General features: G+C 39.2%; 3 protein-coding genes across 4 annotated transcripts; 1 reads left to right on the top strand and 2 right to left on the bottom strand.

Annotated features, from left to right (window-relative positions):
• Positions 1 to 2,200: 2,200 nt before the first annotated feature.
• Positions 2,201 to 4,011, bottom strand: LOC120414820 (zinc finger protein OZF-like). The gene is made up of 3 exons (XM_039576146.2): positions 3,753 to 4,011; positions 2,506 to 3,692; positions 2,201 to 2,443 (listed from the first exon to the last, which is right to left on the bottom strand). Exons 1-3 carry the CDS (start codon positions 3,894 to 3,896, stop codon positions 2,251 to 2,253), a joined length of 1,524 nt encoding a protein of 507 aa, XP_039432080.2. The 5' UTR covers positions 3,897 to 4,011; the 3' UTR covers positions 2,201 to 2,250.
• A 123-nt stretch (positions 4,012 to 4,134) lies between these two features.
• Positions 4,135 to 5,577, bottom strand: LOC128093393 (uncharacterized). Its single transcript, XM_052709970.1, has 3 exons — positions 5,537 to 5,577; positions 4,704 to 5,382; positions 4,135 to 4,586 (listed from the first exon to the last, which is right to left on the bottom strand). The coding sequence occupies exons 1-2, from the start codon at positions 5,575 to 5,577 to the stop codon at positions 4,815 to 4,817; spliced, it is 609 nt and encodes a 202-aa protein (XP_052565930.1). The 3' UTR covers positions 4,135 to 4,586; positions 4,704 to 4,814.
• Positions 5,578 to 9,178: 3,601 nt separating this feature from the next.
• Positions 9,179 to 26,422, top strand: LOC120414807 (5'-3' exoribonuclease 1). Of its 2 annotated transcripts, none has more exons than XM_039576126.2 (8): positions 9,179 to 9,336; positions 9,393 to 10,421; positions 10,478 to 10,710; positions 10,773 to 11,328; positions 11,387 to 11,488; positions 23,328 to 23,599; positions 23,659 to 26,152; positions 26,218 to 26,422. In XM_039576126.2, the coding sequence occupies exons 1-8, from the start codon at positions 9,262 to 9,264 to the stop codon at positions 26,287 to 26,289; spliced, it is 4,833 nt and encodes a 1,610-aa protein (XP_039432060.1). In that variant the 5' UTR covers positions 9,179 to 9,261; the 3' UTR covers positions 26,290 to 26,422. The 2 variants fall into 2 exon arrangements, with proteins under 2 accessions (XP_039432060.1, XP_039432059.1); XM_039576125.2 differs by having other exon boundaries at positions 26,215 to 26,422.
• The last annotated feature ends 1,263 nt before the right edge of the window (positions 26,423 to 27,685 follow it).

The raw sequence follows: 27,685 nt of genomic DNA, 5'->3' as shown, positions 1-27,685 counted from the left end.
ACTTTTTTTCTACTTTTATGCGACATTTTTAAAGCAACTAAGTAAAAAACTTCTTGAATGTTTTTTTTTTCATTCTTGCAATTTCAATATTTGTTTGATATTTTCAAAAAGCAAAAAAGTTTTTGCATTTTTTTTCATTGAACACGAGAAACGTTTCTTGACTTTTTTTTGATTAGGTCCTATAAACATATGTAAACATTGAGTGTATCCCTTTCACACCTTATGTCAAAGTCCATCGGAGTAAGCGGGATACACTCAATGTTTACATTTGTTTATAGGACCTTATCAAAAAAAAGTCAAGGTTTGGATTTCGTGTGCTATTCAAGTTTTTCCGAAAAATTTAAATCAACCTTTATTTACATTTTTAACTCAAACTCATTAAAAAACCATGGGGGACCCAAAATTTTTGAATGGCGGGCCAAATTTGAAAATCTATTTCTCAATCGCTTCGCTTGGAGACGGTGATTTTAGCGGATTGCATACTGTATTTTCGCCATGTGATGAGATGATTGTCTAAGCCCAAGTTGCCTAGGTATCGATAATTGGGAATAGAACCAATTTCACCTGAACCAGATACACACCACCATAGCAGCCGTCCATTGCCGGCCGCTCTCATCTCCACCGCGCACCAGGGACAAGGAAAAGGATTTGGAAGAAGGGAAGTGGTGATGCTCCACTTTGAAAATCTATATCTCAATCTATCTATAAACTGATTCTGTATTCAAATAAACCAAACCAAAATTAATAGATAAAAAAATAGTGAAAGGAACCTCAAATTTGTTTAATTGTTCGAAACCAATTGAGTGTAATTGAATTGAAAATTGAACAAAATATCACAAAATTATTAAAAAGATAGACAATTACTTTCAAACGAGCATGCTTGGGATTCCAGACTTTTCCCGATGTTTTGCTAATTTTGGCGAATTCCAGACTTTTTTTTCCCGATTTCCCGATTCGATTGGTCACTCTGGTGCCTGGACCAAAAAGCTTATGTCTAAAAATATTTTTATCGGATTCCTCGGAAAATGTCTCATAATATACTTAGCTTTTTGAGTACTCATTTTATCCTGAATTGAACCTTACCTTAACCTACAGCATGAATTCTTATCAATCGACATTTTTGTGAAAGTTGACACAGCCCGTCCATCAAATTCGCTACGTTCGTCTGATTTTGATACCCTGCTCTCGCTCGTACACAGCCGAATGAATGAACGCAACGCAAAGTCACTCACACAGTCAGATTTGACTCCCGCCACCTCTCTCGTTAGCGAAGAGCTCTTTTGTTTAAGGTGAAGCCGTTGATCATTTTCGAAGAAAATTGATCATCACTATAAAATGTTCTGTATTAAATTCAATTTAACGAATTTCACTACCAAAAGGAATCAGCATGTGCCGGTTGTTGCCTTCTTGAAACCACTGAAAGAATTTTTGATCTAAATCAAATGTGCTTCAAAATTTATATAATTTTGTGGCACAGTCATTGACGTCCTAGTTGGCAATCATTGATTAATGCCGATTTCCATAACTTTACAAGGAATGGGATAATCGTTACCAAAAGGAATCAGCATGTGTAGAGCACTATTCTGAACAACTTGTTGAAGGAATTTTGTCAAAATATTGAAAGCGACGCAAGATTTATATCTTTGAACGAAAAATCATGACAATGATGGAAGTCTTCACGTTAAATAGTTTGAATTCTCATGACTGCATTCAATTGATTGCTGTCACCACATAAGCACGAAAGAGATAACAAAAGTGAGAAAAAGAAAGCATGTGCAGTCGTGTCGCCCGGCTGTTAGTGTGTTGAGCTCGGCATTCTTTCGTGTCAGCTTCGTGTGTGTCAACTGACGGATGCATCCAAATGACGATCATCGCGGCTGGCGCTGTCAGTGAACATTCAGCGATATAGTTGATGATGAAAGCTGACCAGCTTAGTCAAATATCAGCCAGTTTCTGTCAGTGGCCGATCCTTTTTCAAGCCCTGCTTTGCTCAGTTTTGCTAAACATTTTTGTATGACGAATGGATAATGAGAACAAATTTGAATGCTTCTTTGGGCAAAATATGACCAAACAGAAAAATAAAAAGAATACTCATTTGCTGAAGTCCCCGAGAAATTCTCATTTCAAAAATGTGATAATTAAGAGAAATCTGGACGGGGATTTCGAATGATTTGTCTTCTTTATTAAATGTTTTTTAAGCTTAAAAAATAAACAAAAACAACTATACAATTCAAATCAGCCTATCTAACGCTACGCCTCTCCCTCGCCGTGACTCGCCTTGACGTGATTTCGCAGCGAGGCCAAAAACTTGTACCGCTTTGAACACACCGTGCACTCGTACTGCTGACTGCCGGAGTGAGTCCTCATGTGATTTTGGAGAGTGGCCAGCTGGGCAAAGCTCTTCGTGCATTGATCGCACGAGTACGACTTTTCACCCGTGTGTCTGTAAGAAGGGGGCGATTTTTAGAATTTAGCTGTACTAAATTTAAATTGAGTTAATCTTACGTTTTCATGTGCCTGCTCAGAACGATCGCCTGAAGAAAACGTTTGCCGCAGACTTCACAAGTATGACTTCGATTTTCGTGGACATCTGCTCGATGTTCTAATAGTTCAGTTCGACTGGGAAATTTTTCCAAGCAGTCGATACAATCCACTGGCTTTTGCTGCTTCTGTTTGGATTTCTTCTTAAGATTATCCTCCGTTATCCGTTTCTGACCACACTCGGCCTTAAAGTGCGCACTGGCCGCCGATTGCGAGAACAGATCCTTGCCGCACTTTGCGCAAACAATCGGTTCAAACTGTCCTACCGCGGCATCATGCTTTAGAATTGTGTGCATTTTGAGGGCCTTCTTCGTTCGAAAGGAACACTCGCACAGCGCACATCCGTGCTCGAAGCGGTCCTTGTGCTGAAGTTCGTGGTTTTTAAGCCGATCTTTCGTGGCAAATTCCTTATCACAGGCGCTGCACGCGAACGGGGTCTCCCGAGTGTGAGTCCGTTCGTGAATTTTCAAGTGATGGCTGTAGTTGAACGATTTTGAGCAGTGTGAGCACTGAAAACGTTTCGCGCTGCTGTCCTCGTGGATTCGACTGTGTTGGCGGAGCGTTTTCCGAGAGGCAAACTGTTTGTTGCAGACCGCACAAGTGAAGGACCCTTCTAAAGTTTGCTCACTGCTTTCATCGATTGGTTGCGTTTGTAATTCCTGTTCATTTTGCAGATTGATTTCGATCGCAACAACTTCTTCCTCATTCTGACTGGGAGAAGCATCTTCCATGTCTCTCACACATCCTTTTAACTCCACAAGGCCCTTATCGTCACATTCGTAGACCTCCAAGAATTCTTCTTCACATTCTTCAGCAGAATTTATCAACTTTGCATCAGTTTGATCTTCGCCTTCGTGTACGGGTTCCTCAACCAAATCCAGTGAAGTTGATTCAATTTTCAGATTATCGTCCTGAAGTTCGATAAAGATTTCCAACTCTTCCTCAATTTCGGGGGCAGCATCCTGCTTTGGGCTGCTTTCGCGAGCAACTTCCTCTTCAACAACATGAACAGTAGATTCGCTCATCTTTTGGTACATCCGGTTAAAGGAATCGACTGCCTTACGCTGGAATTTGTAGCAACTGTTTAGCTCGGAGAAACAGGATATGCACAACTTCCGCGGTAGATCCGGCGATGCTTCCTCCGGTGGTTCCTGCAATCATTCAAGCTTAAGCATAATTCAATATGTAAAAACAAAAAGTGATTAAAATACCTCCAATCCAGTAAATTTGGTAAACATTTCCAGGCAAGTAAGTTTGCAACCGTCGAGTTCTATTTCAGTCTGCAGTGAGAGCAGCGTTTTTTCCGCGGCTAAACAAATTCTGCAACAGCTTTTCGAAATTGTGGCGCTATCCATTATGCAAGTTTTTTGAATAACGCTGTGTTGAAAACATAAAAATAGTTAAATTGTGATCAGGAATCTATTTAACTCAATATTCAAACAGCTGATAACTCTGATAACAACAGAAATCGGTAGAGATAAACAATGCAATTTTGTCAACAGAAAAAACACGTTTAAAAGAGTTGAGTCACATGGAGCTAAAATTACTATCTACCTACACGCAGAAAAATATTTTGTAGAATTAGCCTGTACACGCTAACCAGGCGATCTCAATTTTGAGATGGATGTCGCAAACCGGCTAAAAGTGAAACCACTCAACGTTGAGATGAGCAACTCGATCTCAATTTTGAGATCCAGAAGGCGATCTCAAAATTGAGATGGGTTGGGTAGGGTGAAAATCGCCGGGAATGCGGATATCGGGTCGGGGAGGACTATTTTTGATGGAATAATAAAATAAATGAAAATTGATTTTATTGAAAAGTTTACTCTTTATTTGAAACGTTTTTTTTTACCATTTTACATTAAAAAATAAACAAGTCTACTGCCGTGATTACGGCCCTCCGGAACACGGTCAAGTTGCGGAAACGCGGGCTGCTGCTGGGACGCGCACTAATCAGTGCCGGGAGGGTGACCTTCCGGAACGCGGACGAGTTGCCAAAACACGGGCTGGCTGGAAAGCACACCAACCACTGCCGGGAGAACGAGCTGGAAACGGTAGAGAAAAAAACAGATAAAATAAAAAAAATCGTTTGTGGTGGAGGAGCACGAGAGGCGCATGGACCTGCGGTCCGTACGGTTGGTTTAGCGTGGGATATCCCTAACCTGGATTTTGTAGCTGCGTTTGCTCCGCGTCGACCGCGAATTGTTTTCGCCACCACCCGCGGCGGACGCTTCTTCCGGCGTCTGTAGGATCGACGTGTTTGTCGCGCTGTCTCACTTGCCGTTGGCCGACGGCGACTGCATCGGATCGTCCGCGCCCCCTTCGGCGGCCTTGCATGCCCGGTTGATGAACTTGACCTGCTCCTCGTTTAGATATAGGTCGGAGGCGGTCACCTCGACAGTGCCCTCGCCGATCCGGACCACGTACGAAACTTCGATGGTGGTTTCGTTCCGCTTGACCTCGACGACGAAACCGGCCTCGTATGTGTCGCATCCGATCACGATGACATCCTTGGAGAGGGCCTTCGAGGCACCGTCCTCGAACAGCACCATGTACTTGTTGTCTCCCTTGTGACCTTGTTTACGTAGTACTTTCGGTCGGACCACAACCAATCGTCCTGGTTCACTGGCGGTTCCGGCTAGGCAGGTACGGGTGTGTCCGGTTCCTGCTCCTTGGCGCTCTTGGAGGAGGCTTGCTTCGACTTCGGACTCGGTGCGGGTTCGGTTCTTTCCTCGACCACCCTTTTTGGTGGTTGTTTTGGGCGTCTTCGCGTTGGAACTGCTTTGGTCCAGTTCCGCGTCCGATAGTTCATCGTCCTTGCTGAGCGCCCGCTTGATCTTACTGTCTTAAGAACCTGAAAGAAAATATAAAAAAAAAACAATGGAAGATCCTGGAAAACCCGGCAAGATCAGAACGGGAAGGTTACCATGAATGTGGATTAAACGGTGGATGAGGAGAGAGATGTTCCGTTGATTGAATCTGCAGAAAAAGTTACAGTTTGACCGGTGAAAACTCTTTTGCCACTTCCTTGTCCATCGTTTCCTTTAAATCTAAGGTTATCTTCCAGTTCCAATCTTCTCCGCCTTCTCGGGGGACGCTTTTTTCAAAATTTATCCGCTACGTTGCGCAGTTTGACAAAACACTCCCGACCGTCAGAATGAAAATTGTAAATTCGACTAAGTCCAGAATGTCAAAAAACAGCTAAGTGTCATCGCAAAAATGAGTTCACATCCACCAACTCAAAATTGCGAATATAAACAAAAGAAACTGATCTCAAAATTGAGATGGCATAAGCGAATTCCTTTTTGCGACATTGATCTCAAAAATTGCGATCGTCTGGTAAGCGTGTATGTACGAGGTTTGACTCAACAAAATTTTTGTTGAATATAATCAACGCCGATTTTGCGTTGAAACAAACCTTGATTTTCTCAATTCCACAAAAAAAATTTTTGTTTTGAAAAAAGTTGCTTTGACGTTTAGCGTTGATTCAACAAAAATCTTGATTTTCAAATCAACAAAACGTTTTTTTGATTCAAATACAGGGGGGCGACATCTATATCTCACTACAGGCAGCTCGCCCGCAGCCAACACCAGCTGTTAACTTCGGCACCAGAACAAAAGGGAGCTGTCAATTTCGGCGCCAGCACAAAAGAACAGCTGTTCGTTACGGAACCAATACAAAGCAACTGCGCACTGTAAAATAAAATACAAAAACTGCAGGCATAAAATGGAATTAAAGTAATTATTGTTTAATGTAAAATTTTACCGCAATGTACATTTTAAAGTTAGTGTATGTTTTTGATGTGATTTTTATCAATTTATTTGCAAAATAAACTTGGGATTATTAAGCACACATCGGGCCGATGACCTCATTTAAAGTTGTACTTTTATCACATGAAACGTTTAACTTATCTAATGTGTATTTTGACTTTTATTACAGTAATTCTTATAACAAAAATGAAATATTAATAAAAAAATATTTTTGTTTTCACTGTGCGTAGTTTGCGCCCGTTATTGATCTCAATCATCCAAGATGGTGGCCTTTAGCATCCCCCTGTTCAAATATGCCTTATTTTTCTGCGTGTACCCACACGGTAACGTAAAATAGAGTCAAGAAAAAAATCAAATGGGCAGCAGCGGCAGCGCAAGCAAGTAAGAGAGGGTAAAGAAAAGCCCCAAGAAATCGCTCCCTCTCCTTTGTTCTGCTGTTCGTAAAGCTGATTCTTGACCCCTTTCCTTCCGATCTGCATACTAGCCTTTACTAGGAAACTTATAATTTTTGAAAAGGTTTTGGTTGCCTAAATTTCTAAATGTTAAGGCTCTGGAAGGCATCATTCCCAATCGGCCATTTGGCAGCCATGTTTGTTTTAGAAAAACATTCAAATCTTGATTCAGAATGTATCAATCAAGAAATGGTTTTCCTTTTGTTGGTTGTAGAAGCATTTTACATATCTGGAGTTTTTTTTTTGAAAAGGTCCAATAACCAAAATTTTCAGTATTTGCTTTTTGGGTGTTTTTGAAACCACTTTGAGTCAGGGGTATTTCTGGACCCTGAATTCAGAACAATCATCGCCAGTCATTGCCCCAAAAGTGGAAGAAACCTTTTACGACCTTAAGAATCTATAATTAAAATTTTGAAATTCTGGATTTTTTTTAATTTATAAACTAAAATTAATTTTCAAATTTTAAAACGAAGAATTTAATTTGTTTTTTTTTATTATCAATTTTTTTTTATTTTTGAGTTTCGAAAAAAATTTAAGTTTTGAAAAATTAAGAAATCTGAGAGTTTTGGAGCTTTTGTGTTTTGAAATAGTGGAATTTTTGAAATATAATCATTTTGAAATAAACAAAAATAAGGTTTTAGAATTTTTGCATTTTCTATTTTCAAGTTACTTGAAAAGATATATTTCTGAAATTGTTAATGGATCGACTTTCAGATTTTTTGCTTTTGAAATTTTAAAATATATTTTTTTTATTTTTTTTCATATTTTAGTTGTTTAAATGATTACTTTTCTTCATTGTTATTTTTTTTATATCTCAAATTAAAAAATCAAGAGTTCAAGAACTTTTTTAATTTGAGGTTTTAGAGTTATAGAACGTTTAAATTTTAATTAATTTATTTTTATTTTTGATTGTTCAATCGGGTTAAATTTAAGATATTTTTTAAAATGATACAATAGAAAAAAACCATATTTTGTTTTTTTTATGTTTTTTGAAACACCCATAAATAGATTTTGTTTATTGGACCTTTAAAACAATATTATTTTTGCCTAAAATTGTTTTTGAATTTTTAATGTTTGGAATTTTAAAATTTTTAGTTTCAAAATTATATTTATTTCTATTTCAGCTGTTTAATTTTTCAATTTGACTTTTTGATTTTTTTTTTATGGTACCGGTCAAGAAAAATGTCTAATGGGCATTAGCGACAGCCTTCTTTTTTATTTTGGTTACAGAATTATTGACATTTTAATATTATGGGACTTCGGATTATTGATACACGAACAATTTTTTTTGTTTCTTAAATTCTTAATTAAATAACAACTTATTGTTTTGAAAAAAAAATGCCGAATGAATAAATGTTAAATTTTTATGCACGCTGCACCAAACTGAAATTTTGAATATTAAAAACTTTAATATTCATGAAATTTTAGATTTTTTTTTGAATTTTTGTTATTCTAAATTTAAAAATTGAAGATTTCAGAATCATTGATTTATTATTTTAAAATTATTTTAAGTGCTGAATTTTTTGAGTTTTTTAATTTTGAATTTATTTAAATGTTAAATGTTTTTCAATAGTAAACATTTTGTATTTTTTTTTCTTTTTTAAGTTTGAACTAGAAGAGGCAGTCACACCTCGAGTCACACCGTCTTTGCAGACTGAATATTAATGTTAAACGGGACAAACTTTGAACGAAAAACTCCAGGAGGATAAGGCTAGAATCGATCCTGCACCTCATAGAAACTTAGAGATCGTCAGCCTAAACCGCTAACCATCGCGCCACGAGGCTTGGCAATCCTATTGAAGTTGTTTTTTATTGGGCCGTGAAGTTATTTTTTAAAAATTGAATTGAAAATCCATTTTAAATTCTTGAGGTCGATCAAAGGGTCATTGTACTCAGAAAATCAAGCTTTATCGTTGTGAACAATAATATCACAAATTGAAACTTAATTTTAGGACCCAATTTTCTGATCCATTTGGCGTTTTCGGTTGAAGACTATTGAGAAAAATAGGTACACGTCCAAACATTCAATATTACGTCCTTTTGAAAAGTTAGTCTTGATTCAAAAATTTTTAAAATATTGTTTTCGAAAAATATTGTGTTTCTTCCTTAGAAGGTCCGAACAGCCGAGCCGAGATATGAGCTCACTTTTGCATTCCTTGAAATTTACCCTCTTGTCAGTTCACAGCAGCAAAACATATATTCTTAACCCAATCTTGCGCAATCCATCTCCAAGCGTGCACCGTTGACGTTTCGCGCTAAATCAACTTTCACCTGCAGACAGCTGTCAGTCACCGTTGCGCGATTTCCATTTCTAATTTCCGTGGTGTTTACAGCAAGTTTGGTTCGTGTCCTTTGTTTGAATTCGTTTATTTCGCAACAAATTACTTTTATCGGCACTAAATTGCATCGATTTCCCTCCCGCACAGGTTTGGACCACGAGCTAGAGTGGAGATATACTCGACGACTGTACAGATTGTAAGCAGAAGAGCGCGTCACGATGGGAGTCCCCAAGTTTTTTCGCTATATGAGCGAACGGTATCCGTGCTTGAGCGAGCTGGTTCGAGAGAATCAGGTAATTTTTGGATTGGGATTGGGTTGGATGGTAGAATTGATGCATTTTGATTGTAGGTGCCGGACTTTGACAATTTGTATCTGGACATGAACGGAATTATTCACAACTGTTCGCATCCGAACGATTCGGACGTGTTCTTCCGGATCACGGAGGAGCAGATTTTTAGTGACATCTTTCACTATTTGGAGTTTCTGTTCCGGATGATCCGTCCGCAGAAGTTGTTCTTTATCGCGGTTGACGGGGTAGCACCGCGGGCCAAGATGAACCAGCAGCGGGGAAGGCGGTTCCGGTCGGCTCGGGAAGCGCAGGAGCAGGTTGAGCAGGCGGAGAAGAAGGGCGATGTGCTGCCGCTGGAGGCCCGGTTCGACAGTAACTGTATCACGCCAGGGACGAGCTTTATGGTGCGGTTGCAGCGCGCCTTGGAGCACTTTATCAAGGTAAAGGTCAGCACGAATCCGCTGTGGAAGCACTGCAAGGTGGTGTTGAGTGGCCACGAGACGCCAGGGGAGGGCGAGCACAAAATCATGGAGTACATTCGGCACGCGAAAGCATCGCCCGGGTTTGATTCGAACACGCGCCACTGTTTGTACGGGCTGGATGCGGATTTGATCATGCTGGGCCTGTGCACCCACGAGCGGCACTTTTCGCTGCTTCGGGAGGAGGTCAAATTCGGCAAGAACGACAAGAAGTCGTCGATCGTGGAGGAGACGCGCTTCTATCTGTTGCATCTGACGCTGCTCCGCGAGTATCTGGAGCTGGAGTTTGCCCCCGTGCGAGACAAACTAAAGTTCGAGTTCAACCCTTACAAGCTGATCGACGACTGGGTCTTGATGGGTTACATGGTTGGCAACGATTTCATTCCTCATTTGCCCAACCTTCACATCAACGAGAACGCGCTGCCGACGCTGTTCCAAGCGTACATGGACGTTCTGCCCGGGCTGGACGGGTACATCAACGAGGGAGGCATCCTGAACCTGGAGCGGTTGGAAGTGCTGATGGAGCGGTTGGCCCGGTTCGATCGGGACATCTTTCTGGAGAACTACACCGACCTGCAGTACTTTAAGGCAAAGCGGGGCGCCAATGATGTGAGTAGCTATCCGTTGGTAGAATCTCCAGCCTATTCAACACAATCCCTTTTCAGACGGAGGCCTTCGACGTGACACTCGAGGAAATCAAGGCCGACATGGACATGGACCTGTCGGCGCTGATCAAGGCATCGGAGGACATGTTCCTAGATGACGATGAGGATGGCGGCGGCGGCGAACGCTACTCGGCCGAGGACATCGAGAACGATCCGGAGCTGTTCGAGAAGGAATTTGCCGCGTACAAGCGCAACTACTACATGACCAAGATGGGCTACGGCGAATTTAACGAGTGAGGATCGGGGTTTAAATCTGTTGCTTTGCCGTTCCTGAAATCAAGTTGTTTCTTTTCAGGGAGACCCGCGCCGAGCAGGCGGAATGCTACATTCGCGCTCTCCAGTGGACCCTCCTCTACTACTACCGGGGAGTGTCCTCCTGGGCCTGGTACTACCCGCATCACTACGCGCCCTTCATCAGCGACGTCCAAAACTTCAAAAACTTCAAGCTGAACTTTGAAATGGGCAAACCGTTCCTCCCGTTCCAGCAGCTGCTGAGTGTGCTGCCGGCGGCCAGTAAAGACCACCTCCCGACTGCGTACCACAAGCTGATGACCGACCCCGAAAGCTGCGTGATCGATTACTACCCGGAGAACTTCGGTACGGATCTGAACGGCAAGCAGCAGGCCTGGGAGGCGGTCGTATTGATCCCCTTTATCGACGAGAAGCGTCTGCTGAAGGCGATGGAGCCGTGCGACGCGTTCCTGACCGACGAGGAAAAGCAGCGGAACGTGCACGGTCCGATGATGCTGTTCCAGTACGATGAGCAGGGCAGTGCGTTCCTGGGTGCGAATTACGGGTTGGACGACGTGGCGGAGCTCAAAGTGAAGGAGATTCCAATCTACCGCGATGACGTACGAATTTGTGCCGCGTGGTGACGCCTGTTTTGATCGGTTTCTTTCTTTTGGCTAGTTGTACGTGCCGGAGAATAAGCTCGTGCTCGGTCCGTCGAAGGGGGCCATTCTGGACGGATACATCAAGGGATTCCCAACGATGAAGCACCTCAAGTATCACGTAAGTTATATTCTAACGGGGTGTTCATTGTACTCGATCGTAATTTCTCGACTCACGATTGAGTTTTTAAGATTTTGATCTACCATCTGATTTATAATAGCACTTTTGCGTTCGTTTTTATTGAAACAAAAAAAAAAAGAAATCATGACTTGGGTTTTGATACGGGATTCGGATATGGGATCGTGTATAAATCCAGTAAAACATCGATAATCCGGAGCTTCGATATGGGGCCATCCCTAAACCAAGTAGATTTTTTTTTTCAATTTCCGACCGTGAAATGTTTATAATGTTCAAACATTTTTGAACCGCCACTGGCAAAATTTAAAAACCTTAAAATTTTAAAAGTTAAAATATAAAAATGTAACAATAAAAAAACACGAAAATCAGATTTTTAGAATTTTTTAAAACTTATTAATTTATAACGTGTAGAAATTTGAGATTTAAAAAAATATAAAAAATTTTAAACTTTTTATAGTTTTGATTTTTTTATTTTAATTTTTTATAGTCCAATTTTTGTATTTTGATTTTTTTTAAATCTTTGAATATTTAGAAATTATAAACAATTGATTTTTATTTTTTTAAAGCAATTGTTTTTGTTCTGGTTTTTTAACAGCGTGGCCACCACTGGCAAAATTTAAAATCATAAAAATTTTAATAGTTCGCGTAAAAATTTCAAAACATCCAAATTTTAAAATTTAGCAATGCAACTTTTTTTTTACTTTTAAGATTTATTAATTTTTATATTCTTAATTTTTATTTTTTTTAGTTTTGAAATTATTTAATATTTTTTTAAAACTTTAGAAATTATAAAATCAGCTTTTTAATTTTTTCTATTTTCATTTTTTTATGTTCAGGATTTTGAGGAATTTTAGAAACTCTGGGGTTTTGGCCATTCATAACATTTAAAAATATCCAGATTTTGAAGCGAAAATGGCGTTACGAATGGTGCACGCCCGAAATGTCAGAATCGTGTTGTGGTATCAACATTAGAAAAAAAGTGTTGCTGTCATGCCATGGCACACTTGCTTTTTGTAATGTTGGTACTACTGCAGGATTTTTACAATTTGGGCGTGCACCGTTCGTAACGCCATCTTCGCTTAAAAATGTGAATAAAAACATTTTTTTTTTCAATTCAATTCATTTTATTTACCGAAATAACAATTTTACAACTTGTGTGAATCACTGGTTCATAGAGATTTGGTGTTCATTGCAACTATTTCCTTTTCAATAACCGTTTGGCAACAGAAGGTTCTTCAAATGCAATGAAACAAAAACTAGGGAAAATTTGGCCAAAAAACCTAGTGAGATCGGAAAATAAAAACATAAAAAACTTAAAGTTCAAAATATGAAAATTTAAAAATATCAAAGCAAATGAAGTTTTAAAATATCAAAACAAAGGAAATTTAAAAATATAAAAAAAAGAATAAATTTTAAAATTTTACAATTTGAGAAACAAAAATATAGTTTTTAATTTTTAAATTATTTTTTTAATCTATAAAATTCAAAAATTCTAGAAAATTTTAATTTTATTGAATTTGAAATTTTTGGAGAATTCTAAATTTTCATGTTTAGTTTAGGTTTTTATTTTATTTTAGAAATTATAACATTTTGAAATTTTTGATTTTTTTGAAATTTTAGACATTTAAAACAAATTCGAAGGTTTTTTTAATTTGTAATTTCTTGAAATTTTCGATATTTGATTTTTTTTGTATTTTGAAATTTTCTGAAATTTTTGGAGCAACACGAGAAAAAAATTGGAAAAGCATTCTGACTGCCGGAACTATTTAACAAATTCCGAGAAAATAAGTATTATTTTCACAAAACTTGGAATGTATATACCTAGCTGGCATTTTACCTTTAAACCTTTTAGGCTGCGGGGTTTGTTAAATAGTTACACGGTGTGTTTTCTGGGCAACCTTAAGGAGAAAAAATAGTCATCGCTACTTTCAAATGTGTCTTATAGGAAATTTTCTCAGCTTTCCAATGCTTCTAAGAGCGAAATGTTTCATCGAGAAATTTCTGAGATATCTTTATATTAAGTTTTTTGTTTGAAAATCCTTCATCATTTATTAGAAACTTTTTAATAACAGTTAAGGAAACATGTCAAATGACGTGTTTTATGTGTCATTTACTCATAAAAATGTGCAAAATTATACAAGAAACAACTTTGTAAAAGGTTGCAAATTGCTAAATATTTTAAAAATTAAGTTTTAATTGAGTTTCTGAATATGCGGGATTTATTCAGAAATTAAAATCAGAAAACCGTATTTAAATATATGTTTACAAGAATTAATAGATTATTACAAAATTTTTGTGTACAAATATCAGCCGTCTGCTCTGATTTAGCTTGGATTTAGCTGATACAACCGATTTTTTTGCAGGTTTGAGATTTTTAAGGGTAATTAGATTTTTATGAATAAATATCATATTTCCTTAACCAAACATTAACCAGTTGCATGGATACCAAAACATGTTATTTACTTGAAATTGAACTACAAATTACTGTGTAGAGTTTCAGGAGAAATACTTTTCATGAGTATGAAAGGTTTTTTTTGTTTTCTTTTTTTTTGTATGAAATGATCAAGTAATCAGCAATGTTATAGAAGTCTTATCTGTTTTAAAAACGTTTAACAAGTATCTTGAGTTTTGTTCAAATAGCTTGTAATGAAGGCTTATGTTTGATTTTTGTTATAATTAATAAGGTGTTTTCAACATTCTCAGTTGAAACACAAAATTATAATGATACTTTCAATAGTAAAAAAATAAAAAATAATCTATCTATATATATAAAAAATTTCGACGGTTTTGTTCGAACGCGAATCAGTTCAATACGGAGCGTCGGATCGAGGTGCTTTTTGTTGCATTGGGTTCGTATAAGCCCAAAGAAGGTTCTTACGCCAAAAAGTTACAACTTTGGCCACTCTGGAACCGATTCCGGAAAATCTGCCGATTGTATGAGAAAAGCTACGTATAATCAAATTTTGATCGCAGAAGGCTGAAAAAGCCAAAGAGCTAAAAACGTCAACAAACGAAAAAAGGCAGAACGAAGTTTTTCGGGTAAGGCTTGTATATATATATATATATATATATACCTATGAAAATATGACTTTTGAAGCATGCAACAGTAATTTGTAGTACATTTCCGATTTTAAATCATGTTTTGTATTTATGTTCCTGATTAATGGTTAAATCCTGGTGATATTTCCTTAAACAAAGTAAATACCATATTTATTTATAAAAATGCAATAACAATCTCACACAACAAAAAATTTGGTACTATCAGCCGAATCAGAGCAGACACGTGATATATGTTCACAAAAATAATGTAATAATCTATTAATTGTAGTAAAAATTTCATTTAAATACGGTTTTATAATTCTTATTACTGAATAAATTCAACAAGTTCAAAATTCAGTTAAAATATAATTTTAAAAATGTTTAGCGATTTGCAACATTCTACAAATTTGTTTCTTGTTTTATTTTGCCCATTTTGATGAGTAAATGACACATAAAACAAGTCATTTGACTAGTTTTCTGAACTGTTTTTAAAAAGTTTTCTATAAATGATGAAGGATTTTTAAACAAAAAAACTTAAAATAAAGATATCTCAGAAATTTCCCGATGAAACATTTCGCTCTTAGAAGCATTGGAAAGCTGAGAAAATTTCCTATAAGACACATTTGAAAACAGCGATGACTATTTTTTCTTGATAAGGTTGTTCTAGAAAACACGCCGTGAGTTATCTGTTGGCTTAGTATTTGCAAAATAGTCCTAAATGTCAAAATGCTTATGCCCCATTTTGAATTTTAGTTTGTTGTTTGTTTTTTTTTTTTATTTCAAAAATTGTAGGAAATTTAGATTTTTCTTCAACTAAAATTTAAAAAAAGGAAAATTTATTTTAAAAAAAATAATATTCAGAAGTTTTAGAAGTTTTACATTTAAGAAATTTGTTTTTTTTAATAAAAAAATATTTAAAAAATTGAAACGAAAAGCTTTTCTAAATCCCTTAATTTTCATTTTTTTTAAATCTATTGAATTAAAAAAAAAATAGATTTAGAAAAAAAATGTTTTTAATTTTGATTATTTTTTTTAATTTTAGAATCTTGTTTTTTAATCTTTAAAATTATTTCCTAAATTTTTGAAATATGAAATTTTTTTTTTAAATATGGGTCATTCCATCTCAACTGTGCACGAAAAAGTGCAAATTTGAAAATTACCCTCTCCGATCCTGCTCAAATTTGGCTGAGCTGTTGATACTATCAAAACATGCAAGAATCCCGAATTTCATCCAAATCGGACCACCCCCTCCATTTTTGTACCTCCCCAAAAAATTGACTTTTTGGCGATTTTTGGCCAAACCTCCTAGTTTCAAACGGCGATAGCTCAGGAACCACAAATCTCAGAAGGTCGTTCTTGGACTCAATTTTGAAGGAAATCGGACGTAGAATCTATTTCCGTGATCAAAATGTTGATTAATTTATTTTTTCTACCTGTATTGCGCAATTGAAAACATTAAACGGCCGTATCTCAAAACACCCCAACTTATTTTTTTTATTTGACCTCACCATCGTGTTCTCCGGCCAATTTTACATAAGAATCACCTATCGACAGAAATGAATATGTTTCGTTCCAGAGATATCGAATTTTAAAGTTTTGTGTTTTCGAGATTACCTGCATCAGCTTCATTCGCCGCATCTGCTAGAAGCACACAGGCGGGCTGATCAATAACTGCTACCTGGCCATTTATTGAAATAATATTTCATCATAAATAATCTTCATCAAATTGAGCAAAAATCAACTGTATAATACTGTAGGAAACTGAAGTTTAATCACAAATGTTTATCTGCTCAAAAAAATTAATGAAGTGGAGCAAAATAGTGCCATTTAGCAAAAACCCCAAAACCTGCTTTATAATTATTATTATTATAGTTTATTATTGACACTTTACCATAATTCTGATTTATGGTTTAGATTGATCATATTAAATCAATTTTTATATAGTGAGCCAGCTCCATTTCATTAAAATATGATTTTGGTCAAGGTACATTTAATTAAAAAAATCCTTATACGTGAGGACAGCAGCCGTATTGTGTTCCAAGAATCCAAGAATGATAGATGAAAAAAAACACTGTTGTTCGGACGGTGTCGAAATCATCGCAACTAAATTTGGAGAATTAGCCCAGGGTGGCCACCAGATTTGGATTTTCAATTTCCCGGTTTTTTCCCGGTTTTCTCCCGAGGCCAGAAGGAATTTTTCCATATAGTTTTAAATCAAATTACAATGTTTTTTTTTATAGATTGACGTTAGTATCAAAATTCTTTTTGAACGCATACGCAACGTATACATTTGGTTCAATATTTTTATTTCTCAAGAAAGCTTTTAAATTGAGTACAAAAAGTAAGAAGCCGTTTTTAACAGTTTTTAGTCCAAATCCTTAATTTCCATAATGCTTGTGATTTTTCATCTCCATGCTCCACAATTTTTCTTAACTTAAAATCAATAAAAAATCGTTTTGTATTAAATTTAAGAATTACATAAATTATTACTGGAAAGCAGGAAATAGCATTTACAATGTTGGGTATGAGTATGGGTAGAAAAGATTTGCAAAAGACAACAACATTTATACAAATACTCTTCAGTTTTCATTGAAAAAGCTTTTTAAGTTCAAGAAGAACGATTCTTCCAGAAAAAGAGTGCCATATATTTATAAACAATCGGTACCTTAATTTTTTTTTGCTGATTCGATTTCTAGAAAAAATGTAACTGTCCAAAAAAAACCCTCTGAGTTGGCCTGTACTTCAACCCCTCATCGCGACTCCCAGATCGCGCAAACATAAACATAATTCTCAATACATCCTTTGTATGAGCCGTGCCAAATTTATTGAAAAAAGAAAAAATAAACATGTTTGGATGTTTTGAAATTTTTGAGTAACACAGAATGGTAAAAAATCAATTGATCGTGCTGCGATTTTCTGAACAACACAACCGAAACAGTCAAAATTCAGTTAATCTTTTTTTACGGAATTTTCAGATGAGAATTAAATAAAACCCAACAAAAACTAAATTTTTGTGTTTGAATAAAAATAAAATGTGACTGTTTGTATTGAAATGACTATTATGCAGTTGAACTCTGAAAATATTGTAATTTTAAAATATCTGAAAATTTTATTTAAAATTTAAATTACAATTTTAAAATAAATTTTAAAAGAAAGATATTTTTTCAAATGTTCTGAATTTGAACACAATTTGATAGGCATTTAACTGTTGAAAGATTCTCAAATAACTATATAAAAATATCTTAAATTCCAAATATTTCCGACATTTTAAAATTATACAAAAGTACTCGAATCTGATTTAAAAACACAAACACAAAGTTCATTGCAATTTGTCCTTAATAATTTGTTTGACTGAGAAAGCCAAACATCATCTTATACACCCTTACCAAAAATCATGATTTTCTGAGTTCAATATCCCACTTTTCATACGATTTTTTGAGTTCAGGTACTACAACCATAAAAATGGTTATATGGGTTGAACTGAAAAATTCGTATGAAAAGTGGAATATTGAACTCAGAAAATCATGATTTTTGGTAAGGATGTAAAATACTACTGAAAATAGATTTTTGAAATTCCACCAAATGTTTTACAGTAAAAATTGTAAACAGTCCGTCTCGATTATCCGAAGGTTTGAACAATAAAAACAATTCGTATTTTTTTATTTTCTTACTTTTAACATCAAATTCGATTTCTGCGACTTAATTTAAGTCGCTGTTGAGTGGTTGATTGCCTATTAAATTTTTAAAATGCATTTTTTCAATATTTCATTTCAGCCATTTTGGACGCCATCTTGGATTTCATAATTCTAAATCATTTAAAGTAGTTTAGGCTGGTACAAATTTTATTTAAAATTTTGGCCCGAAAATCAGGGGGCAATTTTTTTTTCAAAAAACTTCAAAATTATAATGAAAATTTAAGTGGAATCAACTGAAATCAATTTTTGATCCATTCACCTGCGTTCAGAATCATTTTTAGCATGTTTGGGTTGATTTAAAAATCATTTGAATTTTTAAAAATTTTCGATGCTAATTTTTTTTTCGCTAAAATTTTTGTTTTCGTCAAATCTTACATTTTACATTGCAAAACAACTGAACTAGTGTGAAATGCATTTAAAAAAACTTTTTTCATGCAAATGTTGAAACTGTGGCTTTTTGTTTCAATTTTTTTCCGAGGCCTTCGGATAATCGCGTCTGAACTGTATTCTCTGCTAAGCTTTTAGCACCACGATTTTCGGTACGCAAATTTTAGTATCTTCGAAATTATGGGAACTATCGGTTATTTATTCCCTAAAGTTACTGTCTACAAAAAAAAATAAAGCAGATTTTGACTCTTTTTACAATCATATTGTTGAAGGGTTAAATCCGTAAGTTTGACAATTTTGGAATAAAATGGCAACAACTTCCTTGGCTGCTGTGCACCCTCAAGTTGATATTGAAATAAATAATAAAATAAAAATAAATTGTTTATTGTGCTTATGAAATTCAATACTTATTGAAATAAGACTTCAAAAATCATAGCGCTGAGTAAATTTTCTATTGACACGCGAACTTGATCGGAAAAATTGCAGCTTATCAAACATTTGTTTTTTAAACCGGGTCCGGTGGTGTAGTGGTAATTGTAGTTAACCCCTCGCCAAAGAAATATATCATGGAATACTCAACAGAAAAAAAAAAAAAAAAAAAAAAAAACAACCAAAGCCTAGTAGCTTGAGTCTATTACACAAATTTAAACATTATTTTCCCGAATTCTTCATTAAGAATAACTTGAATAATATTCTAATAGAGAAAAGTATACATTCATTTAAGAGGAATTTGTCGAATTTTAACTAAACTTAAAATATTTTCCCGGTTTGTCAGTCGAATTCCCGAGTTTTTCCCGGTTTTCTCCCGGTGGAATAAATTCCCGGGTTTTTCCCGGTTTTCCCGGTTTTTTCCCGAGGTGGCCACCCTGATTAGCCGCTTTGCAGCAGATCAAACTTTGTGATTTTCTTACATTTTTCAGTTTTATACATTCCAGAAATCCTTTTCCTACTCCTTGTGATCGTCCTTCACTAGAGTACAACGTATCAACAAATTTTATTCATTTTAATTCATATTTTTACTCAATAATGTATCGTGCACTTATTTTTCAGTGTTACTAACAAGATTAATTCTCGGGTGAGTTTTTAAAAAGCCGTAAGAGCCATTGTGACCTCTGACACTAATTTTCGTTTTTCTAGAAAATGAAACAAAATTTCATTTATTTTAAGTTTTCACCTCCGTGTAAGCACGAGAGCAGGCAGCAGTCAAGTGCTCAGTGCTCTATCGTTTTTTCGATTTTTTCGCCGTAAATTACCGTGATTATCCGCGAGTTTGCTCCTGCAGCATGCCAAAGGCCGGCCGTGGCCGTGGCAGTTCGAGTGCGGCCTCGAAAAACCCGCGAAGTTCGTCTACCGGCCGTGTGCAAAAAGGTAAACAAACCAACGCCGTGTCGACCGCCATCGCGCAGGGGAGCGTGAGCGCAGATGGAATCGACAAAAAGTTACTACACCCCGGATATGTTCCAAGATCACCAGTGCGAACCCGTTCCGGTACTTCCGGTGCCACGACCAACACGTCAACATCCGCCAACATTCCCATCAGGAACGAGTTCCAGATGCTGAGCGACGACGAAGAAAACAACAACAACAACACCGACGGTAGCAGCACTACCGACGACGACGAATACGATGGACGTGCACGGAAAAAAGTGTCGACGTCAAAAACGAACAATCCTCCAAAAGAACGTAGACCACCTCCAATCTATGTTTTGGACACGTTGACGGACGATATTGACGAGTTGCTGGAAGGCCTCGGATATTGTCTGAAAATCGGTAAGTCGTCAGTGCAAGTCTACACATTTGACAGCAAGAACTTCGACCTGGTTGTGGAGAAATTGAAGAATAAAAACTACAAGTTCTACACGTTCGACCCCGTGCAGAAGACAGCCGTTAAGGTCGTCTTGCAGGGGTACCAAGACCGCCCGATCTCCGACCTCAATAAGGACCTCTCGGGTGCTGGAATTACGCCGCGTGACATAAAAGTCCTCTCGCGGAAGACAACAGTCACAGGTACACACACACTGTACCTGTTGTACTTCGACCGCGGCACCGTCAAAATACAAGACCTGCGGAAAACTAAGGCGTTGGACGGTTTTTGGGTAAACTGGCGGTTTTACTTAAAGAACCCGACGGACGCAGCGCAATGCCACCGTTGCCAGAAATTTGGCCACGGCTCGCGGAACTGCAACCTCCCACCCCGCTGCGTGAAGTGCGGTGAGTCACACCTCTCGGAGGCGTGCGCACTGCCGTGCAAGGCGGACTTGGGGGACAAAGCAGAGCAAACCAAGGCGCGCATCAAGTGCGCTAACTGTGGAGGTAACCATACCAGCAACTACCGTGGATGCAGCGCACGGAAAAGCTACCTCGAGGAGCAGGAAAAGAGGAAGAAGAAAGCAGCAGCATCCCACCCTCTTCAGCGAAGTACGAGCGTAACCGTGCCGGCAGCTGGTCATCGTACGGTTCCAGTGGACAACTCAGCGTTCCCTCCTGGATGGGGGCGATCGTTTGCAAGCGTGGTCGCTGCCGGTAGCGGCAATGCAGCCCAGCAAGAAGTTACCGGGGAAGATCTCTTTACCCTGCCAGAGTTCTTTGCTCTCGCAGGGGAGATGATGACGCGGTTTCGGACCTGCCGAAACAAGGCGGATCAATTCCTGGCCCTTGGGGAGCTGATGATCAAGCACATCTATAAAGGATAAAAAACTGTGATCTAGTTTTAAGCTTTCTCTATTTCTATCCCCTTTCCCTTGCAATTTTAGTAAGTTTTTTCTTATTTTTTCTTACTCTTGGTGACACCTTTATTTACTAGTAATAATTGTTCCAAAATGGATTTGTATAACACACAGCTGAAAGGAACTCCAAAACTCTGTTATGTATCTCAAAAGAACTTATTGTATCTTGATTATTCACCAATAAAACCGAATTGAATTGAAAATTTTAAGTTTGGGGCACTTGAAGGACGTGTAGATGAACAATCTCGAGCATTTTGATATTGGTTTTTCGTAAGTAGGTCGAATACCGATGCAAAAAGGACTTTGTTTAACAATGGCTCTTACGGCTTTTTGAAAACTAATCCGAGAATTGGGTCCTAAAATGAAGCTTAGATTACTGATATTATTGTTTACAGCGATAAAGCTTATTTTTCTGAGTACAATGACCCTTTGTACAACCACAAAAAGTTTAAAATGGATTTTTAAATCAATTTTGAAAAATTAACCTCGTGGTCCTTCTTGACAGAAAAGCTCCTACTTGACAGCTCGTTCCAAGGGGACCATAGTTGATCCATCGAAAAAATGTTGTCTTGTCAAATTTTTTGTTTGCATTAAAATGAAAAAAAGTGATCAGAAATGGTTTTTAATCGTGTTTTTTACCGTTGTACATAAAAATTGGCATAGGGCTTTAGTACCCAATTGCATTTTCCTCTCGCTCCGTCGGAATCCAATTCTGCCCTTTACTGTGTGTCGTCATTGCTCTGTCCAGTGGGTTAACACAGAAATTCACTTCATTAATTTTTTTGAGCAGATAAACATTTGCGATTAAACTTCAGTTTCCTACAGTATTATACAGTTAATTTTTGCTCAATTTGATGAAGATTATTTATGATGAAATATTATTTCAATAAATGGCCAGGTAGCAGTTATTGATCAGCCCGCCTGTGTGCTTCTAGCAGATGCGGCGAATGAAGCTGATGCAGGTAATCTCGAAAACACAAAACTTTAAAATTCGATATCTCTGGAACGAAACATATTCATTTCTGTCGATAGGTGATTCTTATGTAAAATTGGCCGGGGAACACGATGGTGAGGTCAAATAAAAAAAAATTAGTTGGGGTGTTTTGAGATACGGCCGTTTAAAGTTTTCAGTTGCGCAATGCAGGTAGAAAAAATAAATTAATCAACATTTTGATCACGGAAATGGATTCTACGTCCAATTTCCTTCAAAATTGAGTCTAAGACCGACCTTCTGAGATTTGTGGTTCCTGAGCTATCGCCGTTTGAAACTAGGAGGTTTGGCCAAAAATCGCCAAAAAGTCGATTTTTTGGGGAGGTACAAAAATGGATGGGGTGGTCCGATTTGGATGAAATTCGGGATTCTTGCATGTTTTGATAGTATCAACAGCTCTGCCAAATTTGAGCAGGATCGGAGAGGGTAATTTTCAAATGCTGTTCCGCTTCAGATGGAATGACCCATATATTGTTTTTTTTTTAATTTGTTGAATTTTAGAAAACAATCTTCGAACATTGTCGATGCATTGTCCCGAAGTTTGGTTGAATTTGGTTGCCGGAGTTCTGAGTTATAATTAACTATGTTCACAGTAGTCGGGCATGTACGTGTGTCAAACGCGTTCTGACAAAAAATCCCTTTGACCAGTTGTCGCACTTACAGCAATTTGCAAGGTGTATCAAAATAGCACTATTAGATCGGAACTTCTGTCATATCAAGACTACGGAGAGAACATGGAGTTTTTCCCCGATTTTTGTTGAATATCTTAGAGTTGAAATCGAATTATGGGGATCTGTGAAGGTGAGGCATTTAGAGCTGCACAAAATGGCGTTCTTAACTCAATTTGACCCAAAATCGACGTGCGACATGATAGCACGATCACGACCATTTGTCGATGGTGGATCGAGAAATGACGATCCAATGATCTCAACACGTAAATGTAGCCTTTTGGCCGATTTCTAATTCTTCTCAAAACTCTGCAGGGCATCCTGAAGGAGATCCGCGTCAAGGTGTTCAACTTTCCGAGCCGCAACGCCAGCATGGTGGTGGCCATCGACAAGGAGGGGGATGACAAATCAACCGCCCAGTTAGCCCAGGAACTGCTCGGCAGCATCGTGTACGTGAGCTGGCCGCACCTGACGGAGGCCAAGGTGGTGAAGGTGGCGGACGCCAAGACGGTCTACGAGAAGGATCGCGAGGAGCGGCCGAACAACGAAAAGTTTTTCGGCACGTGCGTGAAGGCGATCGTGGAGCAGTGAGTTGAGGTTTTGGGAGTTTTGGGGGTCGGAAGTTGATTTGTTTTGTTTGTTTCAGTCATTGCAATCGGTTGGCGATTGATTTGGGCGAGATTAGGCAGCTGGTGCACGTGAAGACGTGCGTGGGCAGCGAGTACGTGCTGAAGGACGATCGGTACGTGCTGAACAAGCTGTGGAACCAGGGTGAGACGATGTATCCGGTGCAGGCGATCGTGACGGATTTGAGGGAGGCGTTGAGGACGCTGAAGCCTTACCAGGAGGTGCAGGAAATGTTTCCGGAGAACTGCGTGGTGTTTTTGCGGGCTACGCAGTGGTATGGTAGTATGGGTCACGTCGTGGATGTGACGGCCGGTCACAAGCGCATCAAGACGAGGTTTGAGATTTACGAGGAGCCGAATTTGGACACGGTGCTGAAGATTGACGATGAGGCGCGGAGTCACTACTTAACAACGTACGACGCGGCCTCGTCGATTGGGATTTCGGCGAATTTGCTGAGTCGGCTGTCGTCGACGATCTACATGGTGACGGGTGGGCGGAGGTCGCTGAACGTGGACGAGAAGGGCAAGATGAACATTGGGCTGCAGTTGAGGCTGGTGTCGCAGGACATTGAAACGGTTGGCTATACGAGAAAGATGGCGAAGAATTGGATGTACTCGGACAAGGCGATCGAGCTGGTTAAGGCGTATTATGACAAGGTTCCGCAAGTGTTCGAGAAGCTCGAGTCGTTTGGAAATCGCGATGTGCTGTTTGAGGATGAAATATTCGGCGAGAAGAGGGAGGAAGGTTCCGGGTTGAAGGAGCTGGTGGCGTGGATAAAGGCTCAGGATCACGCCAAGGCGGAGAAGCGATCGTGTGGGACGAAGATTTTGGAACCGGCAGCGGTGGAGGAGTTGGTCAAAATTACGGCTGAATCGGTGCGCCAACTGCCAACGATGCAGACCATGTTCGTTCATCCGAAGGACCTGTACAAGCCTGGAATGAAGCAGGCAAGAAGCATCGACTACATGGCCAATTACGAGCTGCTGGATCGGGTGATCATTGCGCGTGAAACCGAAGTGGTTCCGCTCGGTTATCGAGGCACCATCATCGGCATCCACTTGGCCAAGGATCCAAATCCCGTTCGGCAGGAGAGCGTCTCCAAAGAGGACAAATATTTTGACATTCTGTTTGACAAACAGTTCCCCAACGGAACGCACATCTTCGGCATCGAGCAAACGCGCAATCGGGTCGTACGAGTGGCCGAGGGCGCCATCCTGAACATATCTTTCGGCGTTGCCGACTTTGAGTACAAACAGGTCGATCCGGCGCAACCGATCATGCTTCCGGCGGAGGAATTCTGCCCCGGAGGATTGGCCAGCAAGCAACCCTCGACCGCACGCTCCGTCGAGACGGTTCGCGTGAAACCTTCCAAACCAACTGCAAAATCCGAATCCATCAAAAAGCGTCTGAACGAGCGCATCGAAAAGAACCCCAACCCGATGAAGGCGTTCGTGATGGCCAACCGGAAGCCACTGGAGGAGAACGGTGCAAACTCCCAGGCCGGGTGTGACTTTGAGAAGGTGTGGAACAAGCTGCGCGAGCCAAACCAGACGACGACGACCACGCTGGACGAGCGGGACATCAAGAGCTTCCTCGCGAATGCGGCTCCTGCCGCGCAGGAATCGGCGCCAGTCCCAACCAACCCGCCGGCACCTTCCAGCGACCCAACAGACATGCTGAAGAAAATGCTCAAAATTAGTGCTGACCAGGAGCCAGCCGTCCAAACGCCGCCTCAGCTCAACATTCCCATGCCAAAGAACCTGCCAAAACCGCCGTCCTCCTGGCGCTCCGACCACAAATCGGCCAAGGACACCGTAAAGCAACAACACCCCGCGGACAAACCCCAGCAAAAGCAAAATCACCAAATGCCGATGCCGCCCCAACCGTTCGCCCAGTTCCAACCGTACCAGCTGGCCCACCAGCAGAACCGATACCAGCCACCCCCCGGCCAATTCCTCCCAAACCAGTACCAACCAATGCCCCGCTACCAGCCGCAAATGCCAATGCCGCCCCACAAAAACAACAACCACTCGGCGTACCAACAGTTCAACCAACATCACCAGCAGCTCCAGCAGCAACTCTACCGGCCCCAATACTACCCCGGAAACGGCCCAAACAACAACAACAACAACAACAACCAGCATCACCCGAGGCAGCGTGGCCCAAACGGCCCGCAAAATCTCAGCTTCAACCGGAACACCCCCGCCGGCACCGGAGCCTTCGTCCCCCTGCAGGCGATCATCAAGTCCAAAACGAGACCCAACGGAGGAGGAAACAAAAGCAACAAAGCGGGAAGCAGCAACGCCAACTCGACGGGCTTCGCCCAGAAAAACGCCGAACTGCGGCAAAAGGTCGAGCAGAAGCAGCAGGAGAACAAGCAGGACTTTGCGTCCTTCCTGGGGGGTGCTGGGAAATCCGTGGAAGCAGCGGCGGCGGCAGTCGTTACGACCGGGGACGAAAAGTGTGATAAGCCGGAGCGGAAAAAGGACGACGGGGGTGATGGTATGCAAAAGGTATGCATTTCAAGCTTTACAAATTTCGACACAAAGATGATTGAATTTTGTAATTTTTTCAGCAGGCCAGCACCAGTCCCAAGCCGCCGAAGGTGCGCCAGATGAGAATAGCGGCCAACTTTTCACAAGCTGACTAAAACTTTAAACTTTTTTAAACCACTTCCGCGTGCGTAAGTGCTTGGAAATGACAAAAAGTGTACATTTTTTCAATGTTTTATTTTTACGATCAACTTCTTATTGAAAAAAAAAAAAAACATTTGTGCTCCTCTCCGTATCGTGTTAAGTTCAAAACTGACTCGCAAAGTTGAAATTAATTGAAATAAATAAACGACACACACAGCTAGGGTGTGTCTTCGGTTCGACAGGTTATGGGTTTACTTTCAAAAATATCACAAACTATTGCATTTTATTTTGGACTTTTCCGATGGACTTTTAAAAGAGTGACCAATTTTGCCTTCCTCACTGAGGTAAGGCTATAATCCTGCTCTCAAAATGAACTTTGTATAAAAACGTCGAAGACCCACCTTCATGTATACATATCGACTCAGAATCGAAAACTGAACAAATGTCTGTGTGTATGTGTGTGTGTATGTGTGTGTGTATGTATGTATGTGACCAACAAACTAGCTCATGTTTCTCGGCACTGGCTGAACCGATTTGACCCGAACTTGTTGCATTCGACTTGGTTTAGGGTCCCATAGATCGAGTTTTATACAGATTGAAGTTTCGATAAGTAGTTTAAAAGTTATGTATAAAAATGTGTTTTCACATATATCCGGATCTCACTTAAATGTATGTAAACTATGTCCGGATCCACCATCCGACCCATCGTTGGTTAGATAACAAAAGACCTTTCCATCGAGTCCAAAACATAGAAGATCTGGCAACCCTGTCTCGAGATATGGCCACTTAAGTGATATTGATGTACTTTTTGGAAGCCGGATCTCACTAAAATGTATGTAAACACCACCATCCGACCCATCGTTTGTTAGGTTATCAAAAGACCTTTCCAACGAGTCCAAAACAATGAGGATCTGGCAACCCTGTCTCGAGATATGGCCACTTAAATGATATTTATGTACTTTTTGGAAGCCGGATCTCACTTAAATGTATGTAAACTATGTCCGGGTCCATTATCCGACCCATCGTTGGTTAGGTTATCAAAAGACCTTTCCATCTAGTCCACAACATTGAAGATCTGGCAACCCGGTCTCGAGATATGGCCACTTAAGTGATATTTATGTTCTTTTTTTAATCCAGATCTAAAAAATAGATGAAATTTGTGTACAGCCATTGATGGTAATGAGTGAGGAAGGCTCCAACCACATAGGTGGATTAAGTTAGTTTTTAAATGAATTCCGCATTCAATTTACAAAGATGGCGTATTAGTGAAATCTCGATTAAATTTTCAAAAGGTCCTATCTGCATAGGAAACCCATGAGGGATAGGTTGTTTTGAAAATTTAATCTAGAAATCAAAATTCATCCTAAAAAAATAAAATGAAAGTTGAAATATTTAGTCTCGGTCAGCGAT

Source organism: Culex pipiens, chromosome 3 (assembly GCF_016801865.2).
Source record: "Culex pipiens pallens isolate TS chromosome 3, TS_CPP_V2, whole genome shotgun sequence".
Taxonomy (NCBI): Eukaryota; Metazoa; Arthropoda; class Insecta; order Diptera; family Culicidae; genus Culex; species Culex pipiens.
The sequence above is the reverse complement of the archived record's forward strand: the minus strand, read 5'-3'. Positions and strand labels throughout refer to the sequence as shown.

Bases quoted from the DNA above. Each gene is read 5' to 3' on its own strand.
- LOC120414820 (XM_039576146.2), bottom strand. From the start codon at position 3,896: ATGGATAGCGCCACAATTTCGAAAAGCTGTTGCAGAATTTGTTTAGCC. The intron at 3,693-3,752 runs GTATTTTAATCA...GAATGATTGCAG, and splicing joins CCAAATTTACTGGATTGGAG to GAACCACCGGAGGAAGCATC. The intron at 2,444-2,505 runs GTAAGATTAACT...CCCTTCTTACAG, and splicing joins CTGAGCAGGCACATGAAAAC to ACACACGGGTGAAAAGTCGT.
- LOC128093393 (XM_052709970.1), bottom strand. From the start codon at position 5,577: ATGGACAAGGAAGTGGCAAAAGAGTTTTCACCGGTCAAACT. The intron at 5,383-5,536 runs GTAACTTTTTCT...TTCTTAAGACAG, and splicing joins GAGTTTTCACCGGTCAAACT to TAAGATCAAGCGGGCGCTCA.
- LOC120414807 (XM_039576125.2), top strand. From the start codon at position 9,262: ATGGGAGTCCCCAAGTTTTTTCGCTATATGAGCGAACGGTATCCGTGC. The intron at 10,711-10,772 runs GTGAGGATCGGG...GTTTCTTTTCAG, and splicing joins GGCTACGGCGAATTTAACGA to GGAGACCCGCGCCGAGCAGG. The intron at 26,153-26,214 runs GTATGCATTTCA...TAATTTTTTCAG, and splicing joins GGGGTGATGGTATGCAAAAG to CAGGCCAGCACCAGTCCCAA.